Below are 22,663 nucleotides of genomic sequence, written 5' to 3' on the forward strand. Positions count from 1 at the left end.
AGGGATCATCTAACAAACCCCCATTTCCTTCTTAAATTCCCTTACATCCCCTGTATTAAGGGGAACTGCCACATACCCCCCCTCCCGGTCCCCTGTGCATCCCCCCCAGGCACTAACATTTCCCGAAGAGGAAACAATCTTTCCTCTCCTCGCCTTATTCTATTACGTGCAGACCTTCTGGGAGGGGGTCCGGGGTCAGGGAATCAGTTCCAAATCTGATCCTTCCTGGGCCTGGGCTATTTTCCTGGCCTTGGGGTGGGTCCTGAGGCAGAGGGGCCTGAGGGGCATAGGGAGGGGCCAAAGGGGGCCTTATCCTCTTTTCGAGGTTTATCTCGTCTGTTTTCCCTTAAGGCAAAGAGGAATGACGGCTCCCAGGATTGGGGAATCCATAAGGCAGCATATTCACTCTCCTCTGGGCTGGCTGGTGGTCTTTTATTGTTTACCCATATATTTAATTGTTGACACAACCCAATCCTCAGAGGACCCGAACATGGGCCAGTACGTGAGATTGCTGAGAGGTTTCCCACCCCAAATCTCAATACAAATTAATCATCTTTTCCTTAGACTTATCCTTTTTCTTTGGAGAACTGTCCCAATGCCTTATCATCAGGCCTAAGGGACTATCTGGGGGTATGTCTGGTAACTTATCTTTCTTCCCCGTCCCAATGGGTCCAGAGGGCTTGCTTTTCCTCTGTCCCATCTTCCGAGGTGCCCTTATCCACACACACACTCACATCCCCTCGGTCGTGACTGGCTCCCTCGCGGGCTACGAGAACTGCACTACTGGAGGGTCCGCACTCGCGTGATCTCAGAGAGACCTCTCACACACTCTCACCTCGGGATAACCACCCCAACCAAACGGCTCACAATTTACATACTCACCTGCTCCTGAGGTCTTCGTTTGGTCTTCGTGCACAAAATTTAAGGGTCCTGCAGGTTCTTTTGCTCAATTATCGTAATTTAAAGGGGTTCGTGGGTCCAGGGTGTGGCGGCGGCACCTCCTCAAGACGGGGCTATCCGGGGATAGGGTGTCTCCCTGCTTGCGAGGGTCCGCACCAGAGAACCTGGATCCGAGTCACGGCACCAAGTTTGTTATAGAGGCTCGTGACAAATTGGAGGAGCCAATTTGTATTAAATAAAAATTGAATTATATTAGCAAGCGATAAGAGAGCAAAACACGCTGGGCGGCCGGGGAGTCTGCGCTCTACCAACGGCTCGCACTTTATGCTATAGTTACATTCCTTATATACAGTTTATGCACCCCTTTCTTGTAAGTCTCCGCCTTGTCCTGCTTCTTCTCTTCTCACTCGTGCAGGCAGATTCGGTCGATCTTCTCAAGGATGAGTGTCTTTTGATGTAGAATGTCCTTTGATGTGGAGAAGTACAATCGTGGCAGAATTAATCCCCTTATCTGGTAAATTGCAGCTGTTGTCTTTCCCTCCTTATCTAGTAAGTTATAGCTGTTGTTCTTTTCCCGTGATCTTTACGCAACATTTAAGCAAGCTTTGTTATTTGCACGGGGCATCTGTTAAATCTCAATATGTCTCCTCCTCCTTCCCGATTGGTATGCAAGATCCAAGTTGTTATATTGTAGTCTTATTATCATTACTTCGATTGATTCTATCTTGCTTTGAACAAGGGCTATAACTTTATTTAAAACACCTGGACTAAAAGTTAAGGTTAGCAGTAATATTCTGCAATTGTAACACAGTTCCAAAAAGTACAATAATATTGGTTAGGTGCGTTGTAATACCCGTTCCCTGGATTAAAACTAGGACAAAAATAGAAGGGCTTTCCATTCAAGCATGGACTTATGGAGCCAGAGTACAAAGTGGGGCGGTAATGTCCCTACCCCCACGTGAGATTTTATGAACAAAGTTAACCCATTTATTACAGACCTGGCCTCCCTCCCGGTGCTTGCGGGGTAGACATGGCCTCCCTACCAGCAAGCACCGGATTGACATGGCCTCCCCAACCATGGGGGTGGGGTAGACCTGGCGCCCCCTACCTGATCCTCCGGGGTACTACAGGTACCCTTACTGGTACTCCAGGGCAGTACCGATACCCCCACTAGTACTCCGGGGTAGCACCGATAACCCTCCCCCGGGTACTTGGGGGTACCGATACCCCTACTGGTACTCCGGGGTACAACTGCTGTCCCTGCTTGCGCCGGCGGTAGACCCACCCTCCCTACCTGACCCTCTGGGGTAGGCCTTGTGTCCCTACCTGATGCTCCGGGGTTACCTGGCCTCCCTACCAGCGCGGCGTGGTAGACCTGGCCTCCCTGCTGGCGCCGGTGGGGTAGACCTGGCCTCCCTGCCCGCAAGGTCGGGGTAGACATGGCCTCCCTACCGGTGCTTGCGGGTTAGACCTGGCCTCCCTAAACACGGGGGTGGGGTAGACCTGGCGTCCCGACCTCATCCTCCCGGGTAATACCGTTACCCCAATTGGTACTCCAGGGTAGTAGCGGTACCCCTGATGGTACCCCGGGGTACACCTGCTGTTCCTACTGGTGCTCCGGTCTACACCTGGCTGCCCTACCTGAAGCGCCGGGCTCAGCCCAGCGTCCCTACCTGATGCTCCGGGGTAGTACCGGTACCCCTACTGGTAACCCGGGGTACACCTGGCGTCACAATGGGTGCGCGGGGGTAGACCCGCTCCCTACCTGACCCTCTGGCTTCGGCCTGCTACCCCTACCTGATGTTCCAGGAAGGCCTGGCGTCCCCACCCGCATGGACGGGGTAGACCAGGCCTGCCTACCTCACCATCGGGGGTAGGCCTGGCGTCCCTTCCAGACCCTCTGGGGTAGTACCGGTACCCCTACTGGTACTCCAGGGTAGTAGCGGTACCCCCTGGTACCCCAGGGTACACTTGCTGTCCCTACTGGTGTTTCGGTCTAGACCAGGCCTCCCTACCGGCAAACACGTTGTTGACCTGGCCTCCCTAACCATGTGTGTGGAGTAGACCTGGCGTCCCCTATCTGATCCTCCGGGGTACTACCAGTACACTTACTGGTACTGCAGGGTAGTAAAGATACCCCCACTAGTACTCTGGGGTAGCACCGGTAACACCCACCCCCCCCCCCCCCGTGGGTACTTGGGAGTAGTACCAATACCCCTACTGGTACTCCGGGGTACAACTGCTGTCCCTGCTGTCACCCGGCGGTAGACTTGCCCTCCCTACCTGACCATCTCGGGTAGGCCTCGTATCCCTACCTGATGCTCCGGGGTAGACCTGGCCACTCTACCGGCACTGGCGAGGTAGACATGGCCTCGCTGCCCGCAAGGTCGGGGTAGACCTGGCCTCCCTACCGGTGCTTGTGGGGTACTCCAGGCCTCCCTGCTGGCACCGTTGGTGTAGACCTGGCCTCCCTAACCATGGGGGTGGGGTAGACCTGGCGTCCTGACATCATCCTCCCGGGTAGTACCGTTACCCCTATTGGTACTCCAGGGTAGTAGCGGTACCCCTGATGGTACCCCGGGGTACAACTGCTCTCCCTGCTGGTGCTCCAGGCTAGACCTGGCCTCCCTACCTGAAGCACCAGGCTCGGTCTGGTGTCCCTTCCGGACACTCCAGGGCAGTACCGGTACCCTACTTGTACTCTGGGGTACACCTGGCATCACAATGGGTGCGCGGGGTAGACCCGCCCTCCTACCTGACCCTCTGGTGTTGCCTTCGTTGGCGTGGCGACCTGGTTCAGGAACGGCACGGTGACCAACCCCAGGCCACTCAGGCCATCAGCTCACGGACACCAATGTGGTGGACGGCAAATGGCATTTATTTGTGAGTGACACGGCATTATATAGCTTGGGTTTATGACGTCACTTCCGTCCGCTTACCTCATACACTAAGCGCCATTGGCTACCTGGAGAGGGGCCCTATCTTTCCGTACAGCGCGACATCTTCCGGCCGCCAGACCCTAACTACCCACACTCTGGGGTAGGCCTGCTACCCCTACCTGACGCTCCAGGTAGGCCTGGCGTCCCTACCTACGCGCAGACAGGGTAGACCAGGCCTCCCTACCTGACTGTCAGGGGTAGGCCTGGCGTCCCTTCCAGACGCTCGGGGTACTACCGGTACCCCTACTGGTACTCCAGGGTAGTAGCGGTACCCCTGCTGGTACCCCGGGGTACACCTGCTGTCCCTACTACTGTTCCATTCATTTCTTTCTGTCTTACCTTTCTCCTCTATACTCACAGAATCAGAGACATGTTTAAGACTGGAAGGGACCAGTTCAACCTCCTCAGCTGTGGAAGGGTCAGCTAGAGTATGTTGCTCAGCACCTTATCTAAGTGGGTATGGAGTACCCCCATGGATGGGGACTCCACAACCTCTCCGGGAAGCCTGTTCCAGTGTTTAACCACTCTCACAGTCAAACACTTTCTTCTGGGGTTCAGATGGAATTTTATACATTAATGGGATGCCCCTCAGCCTTTTCTTCTCCAGGCTGAACAATCCCACATCTCTCAGCCTTTCCTCCTAGGAAAGATGCTCCAGTCCCTTAAACCAGCTTTGTGGCCCTTTGCTGCACTTGCTTGAGTAGGTCAACAAGTATGATGCACTGGGCAGCGCAGCACTTGACACAGCACTCCAGCTGTGGGCCTCAGCAGTGCTGAGTAGAGGGGAAGGAACACCTTCCTCCATCTGCCAGCAATGCTTCTCCTCATGCAGCCCAGGAGGCTGTTGGCCTTTGCCATGAAGGTGCATTGCTCGCTCATGCTCAGCTCCTTGTCCTCTGGGACCTCAAGGTCCTTCTCTGTGCAGCTGCTCTCTAGCTGGTCGACCCCCAGCATGACGTCCACAGTGGGGTTGGATCACAGGCTGTCCTCCCCAGGGACTTGTCCTTCTTGAAGATGAGCTTCACCTCTGGCACAGGTCCCACAGTGCTGCAGAGTCACCTGGGACAGCAAAGCCCTCTCCTGCCAGGGCTGCACAGCCCAGGCCTCTTTCTCTCTGGCCTTGGGGACTGCAGCTTTTGCTCTCACTGTGAGAACCTCATTCATCAGGATGTTGTCACCTAGCTTCCACTCCAGCATGCATAGGCTGTGAAGCCTTTCCAAGCAAGGAGTCCAGTCTTTTAGTACTAGGTTTCCATGTGACAAATCTGCCCGTGGCCTTGGTGCCACATCTGAGGTGCTGCAGCCCAAGTGCACACCAAAGGCCACAGCCTGGAGCACAGGCAGCAGGAGGCCTGTGTGCCATCCCAGAGCTGTGACATGAGTGGAATAAGAGCTGAGATGCAGAAGGACAGCTCCCACAGCTTTTGTGGTCAATGGAGATGCACCGTCCTTAGGAGACACTGATGACAGGGAAGACGAGAAGTGCAGGATGCCTTGTGTGATGTCAGGGCAGCTCAGATATATGGATGTTCTCTATGGGACACACAACAGGTTAGGTGGGAGCTGTGTGGGTCAGCTTCTGAATAAAAAAAAGGCCATCCAGTGGGATGCTCACCTGGACCTGGAACTCCCAGAAGAGGAAGAGCTGCTCAGGGATGTGAAGACTGGTGTCAGACTTGGCCATAGTGACCATGACATTGGAGTCTCCCAGATCCCCAGAGATGGGAAGAAGGAGAGTAGCAGAGAGCAGACCCTGCACATCAGGGAATGAGAATTTGGCCGATTGAGGGAACTGGCAGGTGGGGTCTAAGATGGCAGTGTCAGGGCACTGAGCAGCATCACCTGCGGCCTCCACCCACACCTCTGTCCATGGGCCCAGGAGACCATTGAAGCCTAGGCCTGAGTTTCAGCCCCAGCTTGATCCTTGCTGTAGGGCTACTGGTCTCCAGACACAGCCATAGACACAGCCTTGCCTGTCCATGGACCTTGTTGATTCGGACTTGCAGGCTCACTTCCCAGCTTGATTCTTTATGCGATGCACAATGGAAGGACTCTGTGGCGCTCCAAGTGCCAGACCCCAGCTGATTCATGGAGGCCTCGGGCCTTTCTGCTTCCTTTCTTCCTGTCATCACTTGGTCAGGTTTTGGGAGGAGAGGAAGGAAAAGCAAGGGTGGTTTCCAGGTGCCAATGACTGAAATGGGGGAGCAGAGCCATCACATGTGAAGTGATCTAAAGGCTATGCCAGTTCAAAACACTTATCTTCTGCTGCTATCTCAGAGGCCTTAAATCTTCAGCAGGAACCCAGCAGCTCTGAGATCCCTCCATCTCCCTCTCTTTTAGCAATTAAGCTGATAGGACCCCAGTCACAGGCTTGCTTTCAATTCTGTGTGCAGCCTAAAGCACCCCATTGGTCTGCAGATATGCCAGGAAACTTGCATAAGGAACCCACTCCTGTGGAGAAGAAGGTGGATGTTCCCAGGAATCTCAGGAGGCGTGGCATACCCATAGCTGTGCTCAGGGAGCTCGGTCAAATGCCTCGTCTCCTTTTCTGTAATGGTGGCCTAGATGTCTGGTTCATGTGTCAACTCTCTCTGTGGCTGCTGACATTTAGTGAGCAACCTGGTCTGACCTCAGAGCTGGCCCTGCTTGGAGCTGGGCATTGGACTATAGACCACCTGAGCTCCCTTCCACCCTGAATTGTCCGATGAGATTATGATGTAGAGACCCTCGCCTCCAACTCGATCTCTTCTTGTACAGCGTGTGCCAAGGCACAGGCTCCTGGAAGGGCTGGTGGGAGAGAGACTGTTGGGGAGTGTCTAGTCCAGCCTCCAGGCTGGCTGTGACTTTGAGGAGCAAAGAAGAGCTCCAAAGGTGGAAATCACAACACCACTCCTCCTAGTCCATTTTATTTTTCCTCAGGCTCAGCCTAAAGCTCCCAAGAGGCAAGTTGTGGCTGTTGCCTCCGTCATATCATTGGCCACTGCAGAAGAGAGCTTGGCTCCACCATCTCTCCAGGTAGCTGTAGGCTCTTCTTAGGTGGCCCCAGGCCTCCTTCAGCAGGCTGGAGAGGCCCAGTTCCCTCAGACTCTCCTCGCAGCTCGTGCCTTAAGCCCCTCACTCCACCTTGGCAGACCTCCTCCGGACCTTCTCCAGTTTCTCCCCTCTCCTTTTGAAATGGGAGGCCCACTGGCTCATATGGCATCATCCTGCTGCCCAGGCCCTTCTCCTCAGAGCACTCCTTAGCCGGCCAGGTCTCTACCCATGCTGCTGCATGGAGTTGTTGGGCAGCTTGTGGGTTGGGATAAAAACAGATAATAGGTGAATGAAAAAAGTTTAAAACAAATATAAACCCAACCCAACAGGCAATGCAAAGGCAATGACTTACCACCTCCCACAAGCAGAGTGACACCCAGCCAGTCTCCCTTCAACAGACACCTTGAATGACAGGAAACTCCACCGCCTTCTTCCTCTGCCCGAGCTTTTATTGCTGAGCATGACATCATATGGTATGGAATATCCCTCTGGTCAGATGGGGTCAGCTGGCCTGGCTGTGTCCCATTGCCCCTCAACTTCTCACCCACCCCCAGCCTACTCACTGGGAGGGAGCAGAGTGAGAAACAGAGAAGGCCTTGATACTGTGCAAACACTTTTCAGCAACAGCTACAACGCTGATGTGTTATCAACACTGTTCTAGGCACCAATGCAAAACAAAACACCATAGGGGCTGCTACGAAGGAAGTGAACCCCACCCCAGCCAGACCTTGGACACTTGAACCAGGGTCCCAAAAATGGACACAGTAAAGTACAGGTGGTTTGACAAGTGATGGGCAGGGGAGACAATAATTTCCCTCAGTCTTTTGGTGAGGCTCTTCTCTCTACACTCCAGGACACTGCTGGCCACCTCTGCTACCAGGTAGCCCTGGATCATGTGGATCACTGCTGGATCGTGTTTTGCCTTCTGTCCCCCAGCACCACCAGGGCTGTTTCCTCAGAGGTGCTCTCTGGCCAGGCAGTCCCCTTCCCCCTGCCACTGCAGGGTGTTAGTCTATCCCAGGCACAGGACCTGGCCTTTGTCTTTCTTGTATCTCACAACGTTCCTGACAGGACAGTCCTTCTGCCTGTTAGGTTCCCCTGAATGGCATACCAAGGCACAGGAATGGTCCTCCCAATATACTGCCTCCAACAAACGTGGTGAGAGTTGCCTCCTCCGGGTCATGGATACAGGTGTAAAACTGCACAGCGCCCAGGAGAGTCCCCTGTGCAGCCCCACAATGTGCCAATATGTCCCACTGGCCTCCAGGTAGGGTATGGCCCCTTCACCACTGCTCTCAGCCTCATCATCCAACTGGTGTTTTTGCCCATCTCTTTGTCTATCCATCCAGACTGTAATGTCCTAACTTGAGCAGAAGAATATTGAGGGAGACTGTGCCAAAAGTCTTGCTGAAGTGGAGGTAAATAACATCCACCATGCTCCCCTCATGCACAAATGCACTTCCCTCATCATGACAGCAATCAGGTTGGCAAGGCATGATTTACCCTTGGGAAGTCCATGCTGATGTTGTCCTTTTTTACGTGCCCAGAAATGTCACCCATGAGGAGTCATTCAATGGCACGCTCCTCATCAAAGTGACCTTGTACAGCCTGTGGTTCCCTGGGTTGCATTCTTGGCCTCTTTAGGAGACGGGCGCAACTTGGGTTTGTCTTCACTCTCAAGAGACCCCTACCAATTCCATGACCCTTTACAGAGGACATTCCAAAGAAATATCAGTCTTTCCCTGTGACTGCGTTACCACTATTCTGCCTGTTCTTTGGTGTATTTAGTTTCTCTAGTCTTTCATGTAGTTACACCTGTCCTGACAAAATGACCATTTGTGAAAGTCATCTTTTCAGATGCAGGCTGCCTAGGCAAAGGCCCTTTCCATTATGCTCCACTTCTCCCCTTGCTCTTTGTTCATTCAGATACCTCTCCCCTATGCAGCTGCTTTGAGCTTCAGGGAGTTAAAAGCTTGCCTGTCTTCCAGTAGTCTAATAGTCTCTTTAGCCAATTCTTTAATTGTGTTTGTATCTAACTTTTTCGTATTCATGAGAAACATTTCTCGTAAGATTATCCCTTGTAGACAGGCAGCCTCATTAGGGGCAGCTGGACTTTGCATATGGTTGAGGAGTGTGACGTTGTTTATGAAACTTGATTATGATTTTCTTTGCTTTGCTTGCAAACAGGAAAAATTCTTCTGGGCCTGTGTGCAGCCAGTTCTCTAAGGAGAGCAGGGGGGAGATGATGCAATGGAGCTGTAACCTCCAGCTGTAGAGATCAGTGGAGAAGTCTGAGGCAAGGAACAGAGATGTAAGCCCCAGGTGGCCAAGGTCAGAAGTGGTGAGGTTTGAGAGGTGAGGAGCAAGGTTGTCCATACAGTATCAGAGCTCAAGGGACTGCTTTTCCTAGCTGTCCAGACCTCCTGAGGAGACACTCTGGATCATTATCACTTGGAGAATGCTTCTATCACCTCTTCTCTAAATGAAAAGTAAGAAAAACTATTCTTTAAAAGGAAAAAACCATGGGTATAGGTGCAGTTTGAAATCTTCCTCCTTAACTACACTATGAAATTTTTCTAATTAGCTGTACAAGTCTTGAAGACTTGGAGAAAATTGCAGGAAGAAAAAGGCTCGTTAGAACTTTCTGTATTTTAATGAGCCCCATGGTGTGTTTGAGGCTGAGTCCATGGACCTCAGCTACTGAGAGCAGACTGAAAGAAACTTCTCAAGAAGTCCAAGTCAGAAGCAAAGTACCTTGAATCATTAATGGACCCCACTGAGGGCCATTACTGACAAAGCCTCCCCAGGGACTCGTTAGAGCAGATAACTGGAGGCTGTGATTGCAGGTAGGCAAAAGCACTGTGAAGGTGGCTCTAATGCTGAGAAAATATTTGGTTTGTTTTATGCAGCAGAAAGGCCAAGCCCTGATCCCCAGGCCCGGGGAAGGCAGATCCTGTGCCTCATGCATGGCTCAGGGCTCTTCCTGGGGGCAGCAAGATGTGAGGGTGAGCAATGCCAAGTGTAGGAAAACTGTACAGTGTATCCTGGTTTCCCCAAGCAGGGGTGAGGAAGAAACCAAGTCAAGAGCCTCAAAACAAGTTTTACCTGGTAGGCCTCAGTGGCAGAAGCTACTGTCAAATCCAAGATGACAAATCCCTTGGACCTGTTCTGCCTTTCAGCCTTGCCAGAGCACTTGGCCATCTCTACTGCAGGCTGTCATAACCTGTCCCATGCTTTACCTCTAAGCAGTGCCTCTGACTTCCTGCTTCACCAGCCCCCAGGGACGGTCCCTTTTCTGGTCATTCCCTCCATGGCCTTTTCAGGGATGGCCCTCACTGGAGCCCACTAACACCCTCGGAAACTTGGAGGCTTGCTGCTGACTTTGAAGCCTCTAGGGGCTTCTTCAAGTCTTTCAGGATCTGCAGTTCAGGAAGTCAGCACCAGAGGGCTCATTAACATGCAAAACACCATAACAAGTCCAGTCGCTGTGCATCATTTTCCTTTAACTCTTCAATTCTGATGTGGTTAATTAGAGCAGTTTCAGGAGTGTAATCAACGTGAAGTGATATGAACACTAAACACCAAAAAGAAAGGGTTTATTTTTCTCAAAGTTATTTTTCTGCTTATACCTGAATTGATATTATCAGTCTCTAATTGATATTGATCCTGTGCATCTCCTAATGCAGTCTGAATAGATGTGAAAATCCAGAGCCTTCATGTTCCACAACCATGGTCAGTTTTCATCCCTACCCCCAACCTACCATGTCTCTCATCAGCCACCTGGGACTTGGAGCAGCCCTGTTCCAATCTGAGCTTTCACCACTGAAGGCTGTAGCTGCATGTTTCAGCCTGTTGGCACCAATTCCCAGCTGTTTTACTTGGAGACTGAGAGGCACACAGACACAGAAGGGTGCTTCTTAGTTGCCAACAAGCAAAAACAAAGGCAGGCATAGTTCAGTAAAAAATAGAAGACATTCCTCAGCTAGGTATTAAGTCCACATTACATCCACTGAAACCTGCTTCCTACAGTGGATAACCTTAGGCCAAGAGAAAACACATTTTTGGTTTAGTCACAGATGCCAGGACCTCCCCAAAAGTTCCCTGTCCTTGACTTTGTTTGTTTGTCCATACTCGCTCTTTTGCAGACAGCGTGTCACACACTGAAGTCACGAGCTCCCTCCACTCACAGAGGGGAGCAAAGAGACAAAGGGAAGGAAATGCTCCCTTCTGAATAGCCAAATCTGCACCAACCAACCCCAACATATCTGGGTTACAGGAACGTCTTCAAGCAGACGCTACATCATCTAGACACACTTGGTTTTCATTCGCTGCTTGGAAAATTACAGGTGACTCCCTTGTAGGTGAAGGCAGGGATGAGAGCGATCACCTCTCACACTAGACACCTTGGGTGCAATTGCCCAGGCTTCCCTTGCTAGTCAAGGGAGAGAAATCACTTGTCTCAGCCAAGAGGCTTTGATGCACCCTGCCTGTCCACCAGCTCACGCTCCAGATATTCTGCCATCGGTCCTGCCTCGCGTTTCTCTGTTCCGCGTGAGCTCTTCAGCTACCTCAGGGTATCTTAGAGGCAGTGGCCACTCCTGTGTGGGTAACTGCATCAACCCGTGAGTGGAGATGATAGGTATACGTTGAAACATATGCAGAAAAGAGCTGAGGGTAATAATTGTGTAAGAAGTCTTCATTTTCAGAGTTTTGAGGGTTTTCTATGGTTGTTTTCTCTATTGGCCATTGACATGGAACAGCAAGCTGCTTACCCTTTCTCTCCCTCTTCGTAAATCTAGATTTATACAGTCATTTCTAAAATGCATTTCCTATGAACATGTTGAAAGGCGAAACTTTTCTCAGGACAAGTTTATATTAAAACATTTGACATCTGCATTTCATATCTAAACAGCTGAGAGCAATGGAGGTTGGATAGGTTGGATAGAGCCCACTATTATTTCTTTGCTATCAAGCAATGTCCAAAACTGGCAGCACTTCCCACCTATCATCCCTTTTTTGAGGTGGCCAAATCTTTATGGGCTATACAATGGCATAACTTCGTGGCCCTCCAAGTGCCAGACCCCAGCCGATACACCACAGAGGCCCAGAGCACAGCTCATGAAAGGAAACGCCATTCCTATCTGATAACGTGATAAACTTCTCCAATGAAATGGCTGCCTTGGTAGATGAGTAAGGCTTTTGACACTGTCTCCCATAAAATCCTCATAGAGAAGCTGCTGAAGCACAGGCTGGATGAGCAGACAGTGAGGTGGATTGAAAACTGGCTGAGTGGCCGGGCGCACAGAATGGTGATCAGTGGCACGAGGTCTCCCTGGGGGCAGGTCACCAGTGGTGCACTGCAGGGGTCAATACTGTGTCCAGTCCTGTCCCTTCAAACCTCAACTCTACTGTAGTTTTGTGGTCCTGTGATACCCTTTCAGGAAAATCAGTGCTGCCGGGCACCTCTCTGAGGTGTCAGTGCCCGTGAATCAGAAGGCATTCTCCATCTCCTAGGCATGCACACAACATGGAAAAAAAAAAATCTCTTTCATCCCTGACTTGCAGAAGAGGGGTCTTGCTTCCTGACATCTTCCCAGGACACACCTCCTCCTCTTCCCCATCCACAGACATCCACTGCTTTCCATTTCTGGCCTCAGAGAGGGTTTCAGGATTTGCTAAAGCCATCGACCACCTCCTTGTTTCTCGCTGACATCCCTCGACCCTCTCTCTGAGCCCTACACACGGCCAATCAATGAGTGCTGCTCAGAGCTGCTCGCTCTTCAGAAGAGGCCTTGAGATTCCTGCATATTCCTGGTGCTTATTAACGATCTTCCTGACTCCCTCCAGAGCTCATGGCAAACATAGTTGTCTACAACAGGGCCTTTATGACCATCTTTTATGAAATCATTGTCTTTTTAAGATCTCTGCAGAAAGAGTAGCTACAGAAAAACACCTAATACAGAAAAACAGAGGCTGAATGAAGTGCCAGGAAGAACCAAGTGAGCAACACCCAAGGCTGCGGCTTCCTGGCAAGGAGTCTTTCCTGTTTGTCACCTTTTCTCGTGAAAGAAACAGGAAAACTGTCCATCCCATGGAGCTCTGCAGAAGGAAGTTGGAGCTGTACGTTGTGTGAGGGGATACAAGCAGGATCAGCAGGTAGAAAAGACTTTGGTAGGGAAGGCTTTACAAGGGAGCACCCTGACTTCACCCAGATAAAAAAGAGACCAAGTAGTGTGCTGACATGATGGTTAGAAGTGTTCCAGGATAAAAGAGTGTGGATGAGAGCAGGTGGGAGAGATTTGGTTTGCAGAGGTTTGAGGTAGCACTTTCCGTGTCTGAGCAGCCTGAGGTTTGGAGCCAGGGGAAAATACAGAAGCTCTCAAGGACCTTTTGGAATTAGTGGAACTATCACTACTAGCAGTAACAGGAAAGCGCTGAAAGGGAACTCCTTAGTATTCTCGATGATGAACTAGAGCTTTTTAATTTTCTTGCTACTTGAGAAAATAGCTATGAGTTCTCAGTGATGAGCCTCTGGTATGCAATTCTGAGAACAAGCGTCCATGATGGCACCTCCTGGCAGCTGCTTCAAGGCCCCTGTCAGCGCCCTGTCCCTGTGCTGGCCCAGCCCCACTGACCATACACGGTCGCACAGTCCCACTCTGCAGGCACAGCACGGGAAAGGGGAGAGTCGGGGTGGGAAAGCTTCCCCCATTTGTGATTTATGACCCTCCTATTTTTGCAGCTTCCCCAGCGCCCGACCCCTGCCCTGCCCCAGCCTTGTCCCAGGTGGGCTTTGCAGACAGCTCTGCGCCAGGGGTCTGGGGAAGGAGCGAGGCTGGGCAGGGCTGTCCGTTCCCCCACACCAGCCCTTGGGCCACCAAGAGGGTGGAGGTGGCCTCACAGCCAAACTTACCTGTAAACCTGGAATAACTGGCAAGTGCTGGACATGGCCAAAAAGAGATGTTGGGAGTGATGAAGACCCCGAGCCACCTTCCCTGTCTGACCACACCGCAAGGGCACCGACCAGCCTCTTCTGTGCTCTGCACCTGCATGTCTTCCATGCTTGCCGCAAGCCCTGCCTCTGCACCACAAAACCCCCGGTGTGAGTCCTTGCTCTGCATGGTCACACACTGCAAGCTACACACTGATATTTTTCTCTCCTGGGTGCTTTCCAGCCCAGACCAGCTCCCCCTAAACTCTTCCCACTTCCCTTAACCTCTCTGCACCTCCCCTGCCCTCTCCCCAGCACAGCCCAGTCTGGCATGGCCCCACACCAGTGCCCACCACAGGGTGCGGCAGAGCTCTGGGCACTCACCCCACAGCCCCAGACCCTCTGAAGGGCACACCAGCTCCTCGGGGGCGGAGAGTGGTGAGCCCCAGGGCTGGGGGGCATCTGTGGCACAAGGCATGGGGAGATCCACTTGTATGATGGAAATGCTGCAATGGAAGCCAGCTCTGTCACACAAGTGCCCACTGCCCGTCCTTGCCTGCGGCCACAGGCCTGCCACACAGCAGGACTGTGTTCCACCAACCAAAGGGTTCAGAAGGAAAGCATGCAAGTGGGAAGAGAGCAGCTCGGGAAAGACCAAGCGCTGGTGCTCCCTGGCACTGCTGCTGTGCCGGGACTCTTTTCTTCTTCCCCTCTGCACACAAGCACTGCTCCCTGCAGCTGCAGAGAAGGTCTTGGAGGAAGGATCTCAGAAGAACAAGTCACTGCAGGGCCCTTTATTTTGTTTAAACTCACAGAGGGCATAGCTCATTTGCCCAGCCTCCAGGACACAAAATCTGGATCGACTGTGAATTAGAAACCAGAGGAAGACAGACATTTCTTTGTGGAAATCTTTCAGATAAGTAAAAGAAAGTGAAATAGAAGAAATAAAAACCACACCCAAAATTCACCATAAAAAGACCAGCAGAAGACAGGTTTGGTCTGCAAAGAGATATAAGTACTATGCAGAAGACAAGAGGCAGTTTATTCCTACTGAAAAGCATCCAGTGATTAGTTTTCTCAGGGCATCCTTGATCTCATGGTTTCTCATGCTGTAGATGAGGGGGTTCAAGGCTGGAGGCACCACTGAGTACAGAACTGCCACCAGCAGGTCCAGGGATGGGGAGGAGATGGAGGGGGGCTTCAGGTAGGCAAAAGTGCCAGTGCTTATAAACAAGGAGACCACAGCCAGGTGAGGGAGGCAGGTGGAAAAGGCTTTGTGTTGTCCCTGCTCAGAGGGGACCCTCAGCACAGCCCTGAAGATCTGCCCATAGGACAGTACAATGAAAACAAAACACCCAACAGCTAAAAAGAAAGAAACTACAAGTACCCCCAACTTCCCTGAGGTAGGCATCTGAGCAGGAGAGCTTGAGGATCTGGGGGACTTCACAGAAGAACTGGTCCACAGCATTGCCTTGGCAGAGGGGTACTGAAAATGTACTGGCAGTGTGCAGCACAGCATAGAGGAACCCACTGCCCCAGGCAGCTGCTGCCATGTGGACACAAGCTCTGTTGCCCAGGAGGGTCCCGTAGTGCAGGGGTTTGCAGATGGCAACGTAGCGGTCGTAGGCCATGACAGTGAGAAGAAAATACTCTGCTGAGATCAAAAAGAATAACAGAAAGACCTGGGCAGCACATCCTGGGTAGGTGATGGCCCTGGTGTCCCAGAGGGAGTTGGCCATGGCTTTGGGGACAGTGGTGGAGATGGAGCCCAGGTCGAGGAAGGAGAGGTTGAGGAGGAAGAAGTACATGGGGGTGTGGAGGCGGTGGTCACAGGCTATGGCGGTGATGATGAGGCCGTTGGCCAGGAGGGCAGCCAGGTAGATGCCCAGGAAGAGCCAGAAGTGCAAGAGCTGCAGCTCCCGCGTGTCTGCAAACGCCAGGAGAATGAACTCAGCGATGGAGCTGCCGTTGGACATTTTCTTCCTCTGGGCATGGGGTGCTTTCAAAGTAGAAAAAAGACAGTGAAGAGTCAGGGCATTATTCTCTGAGCAATATCAAAGCCATTTCCCATAGACCCTCCCACTCTCACACAGGCAGACCCTTTTACTTTTCTTAGGAGACCTTCCTTCAGGCCTGTGGCTGGAGCCCTGCTTGGTGCTGGCTGAGCGTGCAATGAAGAGCAGGGCCTCTGCCCATGGGCTCTTGAGAAGTCAGCCCTGCTCTGCAGCAGTGGGTTCATGGGATCGGTGCAGGCAGGGGCCAGTCTGGTGTTTGACTTTGTCAGCTGAATCCACTCCTAACGCAGAAGGGGTTGTCAGCACCTGCACTCCCAGTGCTAAGGACCCAGGAAGGTAAAAATAGTTTTAGAGTTCTAGGGTTTTTTACAACTGCCTATATCGCCCCTGGGGAGTTTTCTTAGATCTCGGAAGCCTTCAGCATTTCTGCTGCAGTCTGGGAGAACAGCATGAGCCAGGCAAGTCAGGAGGATTGCCTGTGGCTTAGTGCAGAGAGAGGGGAGCTGCTCTGTCCTTCTGTCTAGTTCCCACTTCCACTGTGCTTGCACCTTTCTGAGGTGGAGGGTGATCACGCTCCCATATTTTACCCTGAAAAGCCACCAGACACTGCTGAGAGCAGAGACATCCACTGCAGACCACCAAATGTCTCACCCTTTCTCAAAGTCTCAGCACCCTGCTTCTAGCCAAGGACACACTGGGCTCATTTCACCAGCCCAAGAGCATTTCCTCAGTCATAGCATCTCTGTGCTTCTCCATGGGGCTTTCCGATAACAGAAAGCTGCTGTGAGACAGGTTTGCATCCTGCAGGGCAGCTCACAGCTTGAAGGACGCTCTGAGGTGACAGCCAAGTGACCTACTGTGCTGGCATCTCTGTAAGGGAGAATCAGCTCTTTCCCCAGCCCCACAGACAGCATTGAGCATAACCCCTCAGATGAGAGGAAAGCTGGGACACTTGTTCCCATGGACACAGATGCATAGGAAGACCCACAAGACCAGTATGTGACTCTGCAGCTGAAACTCCCATCCCCAGAGAACCTGACAGCAGAAACAAGGTAACAGTAACACAGACAAGTGGAGAACCAAGGAAAAAAGCAGTGATGGTCTGTCTCAGAGAGGTAAAGGGAGAGGCAGCAGGGAAATCAGGAAAGAGTTACCCTTCCCCAGCTGTGCATGCCACCTCCCAGGCACCAGCACAGCCAGGCAGTTGTTCTCAGTCCCTGTGCTCTACTTCAGGAGGCTCCTATCAGACTGACTGATCCCTCAGAGTTACAGCTCCCGAGTCTCAGTGAGCTGTTCAAGCCTGACAGCTCCTTTTCCATTTCTCCCAAAACTCCCCAAGAGTAGAAAACAGAAAACACAAACTCAGGAAAGGTCCTTAACTTTATAGCAATCCCTGCTTTGAGCTTCCCCTTGAAAAGTGGCCTCAGAAATGCCCCGGGGCTGATCTGGAGCTGTGAGCAGCCCCGATCCACACAGCACCCTCTTGTCAGCTGCAGGACCCTGCCCTGCTGCAAGTTGCTTCTTCCACCCACAGCTTCTCCCCACTCTGCTGTTGGAGCTCCCCAGGCAGGCTGAGTACTTACCCTGACCAGCGGCAGAGACCCTGCCCCAGCACACAGCCCCCTGGGGTGCAGGGACCCTGCTCAGCAGGACAGCCCTGGGCACCCCTGGCTGCACACCCAGCTTCACACTCCGCAGCCATCCCCGGGTGAAGGCAGCTGACATGCCCTGTCCCTCTGAGGGTGCAGCAGGGAACCTCTGCTCCAAAGCGCGTCCTTTTTCTCTGCACTGCACAAACTGTGAGAGTCCTCCTGACAGATCCCATAGGCTGTGGGATGTGCCAGCTGTAGGAGGTCATTCCAGGAACCATAGCTGCATTGCCCTGCAGCCAGAGACTTACCCTGTGAAGGGCTGTGAAGATTTTTCTCCAGGTCAGCTCTTCTCTCTCCTCCCGCCCCAGACTGCCTTTAACCTCTCTCTGCCTCACTCCTCTCCCCTCGGTGCCTGCAGGCAGTGCCCTCAGCCCTGCTGCGCTTTGCAGAGGAGCTGCTCCTGGGCAGAGCTGTCTCTCTGAAATGCTGCCTGCTTGCCAGGAGCTCCCTCCAGCCCAGGAGCCCAGCCCAGCTCAGCAGCAGAGGACCAGCCCAAGGCAGCACTTTCTCTGCCCCCTCTGGGCTCCCTCCTGGTGTCCCTGGGGCTCAGGGGAACCTGCTGGGAAACAGGCTGAAGCAATCACTGATGTTGCTTCCCTCAGCTAGGGAGAGACACTTCTTTCCTGAAATAAAATTCTCCTCTCAGAGACAAACTTCCATCTACATGCCACGTTTTTTGGTCATATTGTTAGACAGGATCCCCAGAGAGAGGCAGCAGGGATCTCCTTTACCCTGCTGAGGGAAGGGATCCATGGGACAATGGAGGCAAATCATCCTGCCTTTCTACTCATGGCATTGGAAGGAGGCTCAGCTCCCTCCCATGCACACCACAAAGCCACAGGAGGTGGGATTCCTCTTGCCTCAGTTCAGGTGTGAGCAAAATAGACACCTGCATGTGAGCTCCTTGTCTCAGCTCCCATCTGAATTAAGGGAGAGCAAAGGCAGGAGTCAGGTGTTCAGATGCAAATCCCTGGTGACATTTGAACGGCCAGAGGTGGTCCAGGATACATGTAGGTAACAGCAAACTGTAACGGAGAAGTTCATAGAGACAGGGGAACATCTTGGGAATCATGTATGAGCCTGGAGGGAAATTCCTTTGGCCAAGTGACATGGCAGCTTATGCCCAACTAAAGGCCAAAAGAACCTTTCCTACTCCTTATCTTCATGGCACTTGACACAGGTATTCATATGAACGACGGCAGTCATGTACCATAGCGAGAGCTGGGTCTCTCTCTTTTCCATCAGCTGAATTTACTGTACCACCACTGATTGTAATAGCATGTGTCCCAGGTTCGTCCCCACGCTGCCTAACAGAATTCAGGGCAGGTACTCTGTTTCATGTCGAAATCCAGGGCCACAGAGCTACATGAGATGCCAAGGCTGGCAGGGACCTCACAGGAGCTGCAGGAAAGCAATTCCCATTCAGGGTGGGTGCGTCATTGACGTCCCAGACGGCATCACAGAGAGTGCGATTTGGTGCCTGTTTGCCATACACTAAAGCCATCAGTCAGAGGCATCAGTCATCAGAGAGGCAAGGTCTGCTCCTTCACCACCTGAGAGCTTCAGGCATTGCATGAACATGAAGCGTGTCACAAAGGGGTTTTTACTCACTCCCTTGATGATCCAGTCAATGAAAAGACCAAGAATTTTCAGAGTGTGCCTGGATACATCTTGTCTTCAAGGACATCATCCTCCAAGCACAGCAATGGTCCATGTCAAAACTCGGTGGAAGCTCAAAAAGGGTTTCAAGGGCACCAAGATGAACTTTTGATACTTCAGGAACTGTTACAGAAGAAAAAGAGGTAAGGTAGGACGACTGCTTGAAATGAGGAAGAGTAGGTCTAGATAGACCTGAGGTACTCTACGTCACAGCCTCGGTTAATACCAGCAAGGTCTCCCAGGCCTTTGAGCTGTGAGGCAGGACTCTGGAGGAGAACAACCAGCAGTGGATGGGGATCAAGCGCGGGGTTACTCAAGCAAACTACACCCTTACCAGTCCATGGGAACCATAGGGGCTGCATCCAAGGGTGCTGAGAAAGTGTCTTTTTCTCGAGGAGGTGCTGGTCTGGTATGACCCCAGTAAGAAAGGAACTCGGACACAGTGAGCTGCATTTGAAAATTATGTTCATCATCGTTAACACTATAAGGGGAGAATCATGCAGATCATCTTAGGCCCCTTTAGATGGTGGGAACCCCAGGTGGTGTAGCATTGAACGGGCCTTCTACCTGAATGCAGCAAACCATGCAGACCCCATCCATAGAAAACAGTCTCCTCTTTTGGTCATCCAAGCTACTATAGGATTTTCTTACAAGGAACATCTCTACTCATCGTCTCAACAGTCAAACAGAAATGATGTTTTTATGAGAATGTTTTGCTGCACTGTTAGATACAGGCAAGGCCACGCAGGAGGCAGATGTCCAGTACAGAGTGGGACCTGCCTGCACGCTTGTGTGTGATAATATGCTGCTGAGGTTGTCCTGTGGCCCAGGGATCTGTGCAGCATAACACAGGTTTGATGGCCGTGCTGGACGTGCAGCAGGGTGCAGCGCAGCCCTAAGAACTCGATGTTCAGTCTTTTTGTGGTCAGGACCAGGGCTCAGGTTTCCCTGTGAGAAGTCTGTGCGTCCACTACGCTGCCACAGCTGAGATGCCGTGGCCCAATGTGCACTGCCAGGAGGAGCTGGAGACGCGTGGCTTGTCACAGAACTGTGATGGTTTTGGATGAAATGAGACGTGGTGGGACAGCTTGCTGAGCTGTGGTGCTGCAAGTGGAGGGCTACAGGCTCTGCCCAGGGAGCAGCAGGGAGGATGAGGACTATGTCCCCTGTATGAAGGGGAAGCTTGGATTTGTGGGGGTCCTCTATGTGACAGACAACAGGTTGGGTTAGCTTTTGTCATTTAGGATGAGAGCAGGAGTCAGCAGGAGTGACCTGGTGTTTGCAGTTACAAACTGCTTGCTCAGGTAGAGGAAACAGAAAAGGTCTTTTGTCAGCAGCCCCAGGAAGTCTCCAGGTTCATGAGCAGGTTCCTGTGGTGAACAACTTTAAGTGCCCTGGCATTCCCTGGCAAGGCAAAGCAACAGGGTGCCAACAGCCTGAAGTTGGCTATTGGGACAACTTCTTCAGCCAGCTGCCAGGTGGGCCACCAAGGGTGATTCTCACCTGGACCTGATCCTGGCCAACAAGGAACAGCTGGTTAGGGATGTGATGATATTCAGTGTCAGTCTTGGCTGTCATGGCCATGAATGAGGGGTTATCACTTCACTAAAGGGCAGTGAGTAAGGCCAGCAGGAGAGCACAGACCTGGGACTCCAGAGGAGAAGACTTGGACAAACTCAGGAGGCTGAGACAAGTGGTGCCATGGGAAGGAGCTCTGAAGAGTGAAGGAGCATGGGAAATCTGATAGGCCTTACAGGACAGCCTCTTCCAAGCACAGGAATGATCTCCCCAAATACCCTTGAAGAGAAGCAACCATCTCCGAGGCTGCTTGTGTGAACTGACTGAGCTCCAGGGCAAAAAGGCAGCAGGCAGGAGGTGGAAGCAGGGAAAGCTGCAGACAGAATGTCGAAACCTTGTCCCAGGATGTAGGGATGATGCCAAAGCCAAAGGTCCCATTGTCTTGAGAGATGCAGGGCAGGATAGAGGCAGCAAGATGAGCTGATACTGGTTCATTAACAGTAAAAGAATAGACAGGGGTCATGTGGGCCTGCTGCTGAGCTCCCTAAGTGTAGGAGCAGGTAAGGCTGAGGAACTTAATGACTTCTTTGGCTGTGAGTTCTGCCAGGCCTTTGTGACTGGCGACAGGACCCTGGAGGAAAGCAACCAGCAGTAAGTGGGGATCAAGTCAGAGGTTACTTGAGCAATGTCAGCCTTGAACAGCCCCTGGGAGTAGAGGGGAATCATCCAAGGCTGGAGAGGGAGCAAGCCAATTTTGTAGCGAGGCTCACTCTGCATCACTTTTGACAGATCATGGAGATCAGGACAAGTGCTTGATGCCTTGCAAAAAAGTTGACAGCTCTCTTCCAACACAGGCCAGAGGATGACCAGGGGAAGAAAAGGTTGTTTGACCTCATATTGGAGAGCAGTGTGTCCCTGAGCATGTCCTCCTGGATGATATTTCTGGGAAGATGAAGAGGAAGGCGACTGGGCATGGCCAGCATGGATTTACACGGGGTGGATCATGGTCGACCAAGCTCATGGCTTTCTATGATGAAAGGGCTGGATTTCTGGATGAGGGTGGATGATCAGTGGGTGTCTTTTATTATATTATTTGCATACGGGACATCTGGAAGGATGGAGGAGGAAGGAGGGATCGATGGATTGGATGGAGGAAGAGATGGGCGGAACTGAGATTGATGGTTCAGCCTCAGAGGGTCATGAAATATTGGGTCCCGCTCTGCATGGAGGCCTGTAAGAAGTGGGCACTGCAGACGTTTGCATCTTGACTGCGTGCCTCAGCCTGGGAGATGGGGCTTCCCCCTGCTGCGGGTGGCTCTGCCAGGCCAGCCACATGGGTGTAGGTGGTGCAGACTCTACTTGAAGACATTCCTGTAACCCAATACATTGGGATGAATGCAGAATTGGCCTATTCAAAATCAAGCGTTTCATTCACTTGGTCTCCTTTGCTTTGACATCTTCGCACTTTGACCACACTCCTGAAATGTCTCTAATTCACCACAGAAAAATTGAAGCCTTGTATTTGGGTCTGGCTGAGATGGAGTTAATTTCTCCCCATAGCAGCCCTCGTAGTGCTGTGCTCTGCACTGGTAGCTAGAAAGGTGTTGATAACATGCCAGTTGTTTTGGCTACTGCTGAGCAGCGCTGGCACAGCATCAAGGCTGTCTCCCCAACATTTTTGCCCCCCTCCACGGCAGGCTGTGGGCTGGGCAAGATCTTAGGAGGGGACATAGCCAGGACAGCTGACCCAAACTAACCAAACAGATTCCATACCATATGTCTCAGCTATAAAAGCTGAGTAAGGGGAGATGGAAGGGGAGCATTTTCGTCTTCTGGAGCAACCACTACACGTACTGAAGCCCTGCTTCCCAGGGAAGTGGCTAGACATTGCCTGCTGATGGGAAGTAGAGAATAACATCATTTGTTTTCTTTGCTTTCGCACGTGACCTTCGCTGTCACTTTATTAAACTGTCCTTATCTTGACCCACGAGCCTTTTGTTATGTTTTCTCTCCCCT

The 22,663-nt window shown here is 52.0% G+C and overlaps 1 protein-coding gene and 1 pseudogene across 1 annotated transcript in view; both read right to left on the minus strand.

Moving 5' to 3' along the window:
* LOC115337750 (olfactory receptor 14C36-like) overlaps positions 1–10,073 on the minus strand; it is a 43,326-nt gene extending 33,253 nt beyond the window's left edge. The window contains exons 1-3 of the mRNA XM_041121670.1: positions 9,978–10,073; positions 5,455–5,592; positions 3,312–3,466 (exon numbers count right to left, since the gene is read on the minus strand). Coding sequence (XP_040977604.1) covers positions 3,312–3,466; positions 5,455–5,592; positions 9,978–10,073 — 389 coding nt within the window. The remainder of the gene's footprint in view (positions 1–3,311; positions 3,467–5,454; positions 5,593–9,977) is intronic.
* Positions 10,074–14,821: 4,748 nt separating this feature from the next.
* LOC115337751 lies at positions 14,822–15,779 on the minus strand (annotated as a pseudogene).
* Positions 15,780–22,663: the final 6,884 nt, after the last annotated feature.

Source organism: Aquila chrysaetos (genome assembly GCF_900496995.4).
Source record: "Aquila chrysaetos chrysaetos chromosome W unlocalized genomic scaffold, bAquChr1.4 W_unloc_6, whole genome shotgun sequence".
In the NCBI taxonomy this organism is placed as follows: Eukaryota; Metazoa; Chordata; class Aves; order Accipitriformes; family Accipitridae; genus Aquila; species Aquila chrysaetos.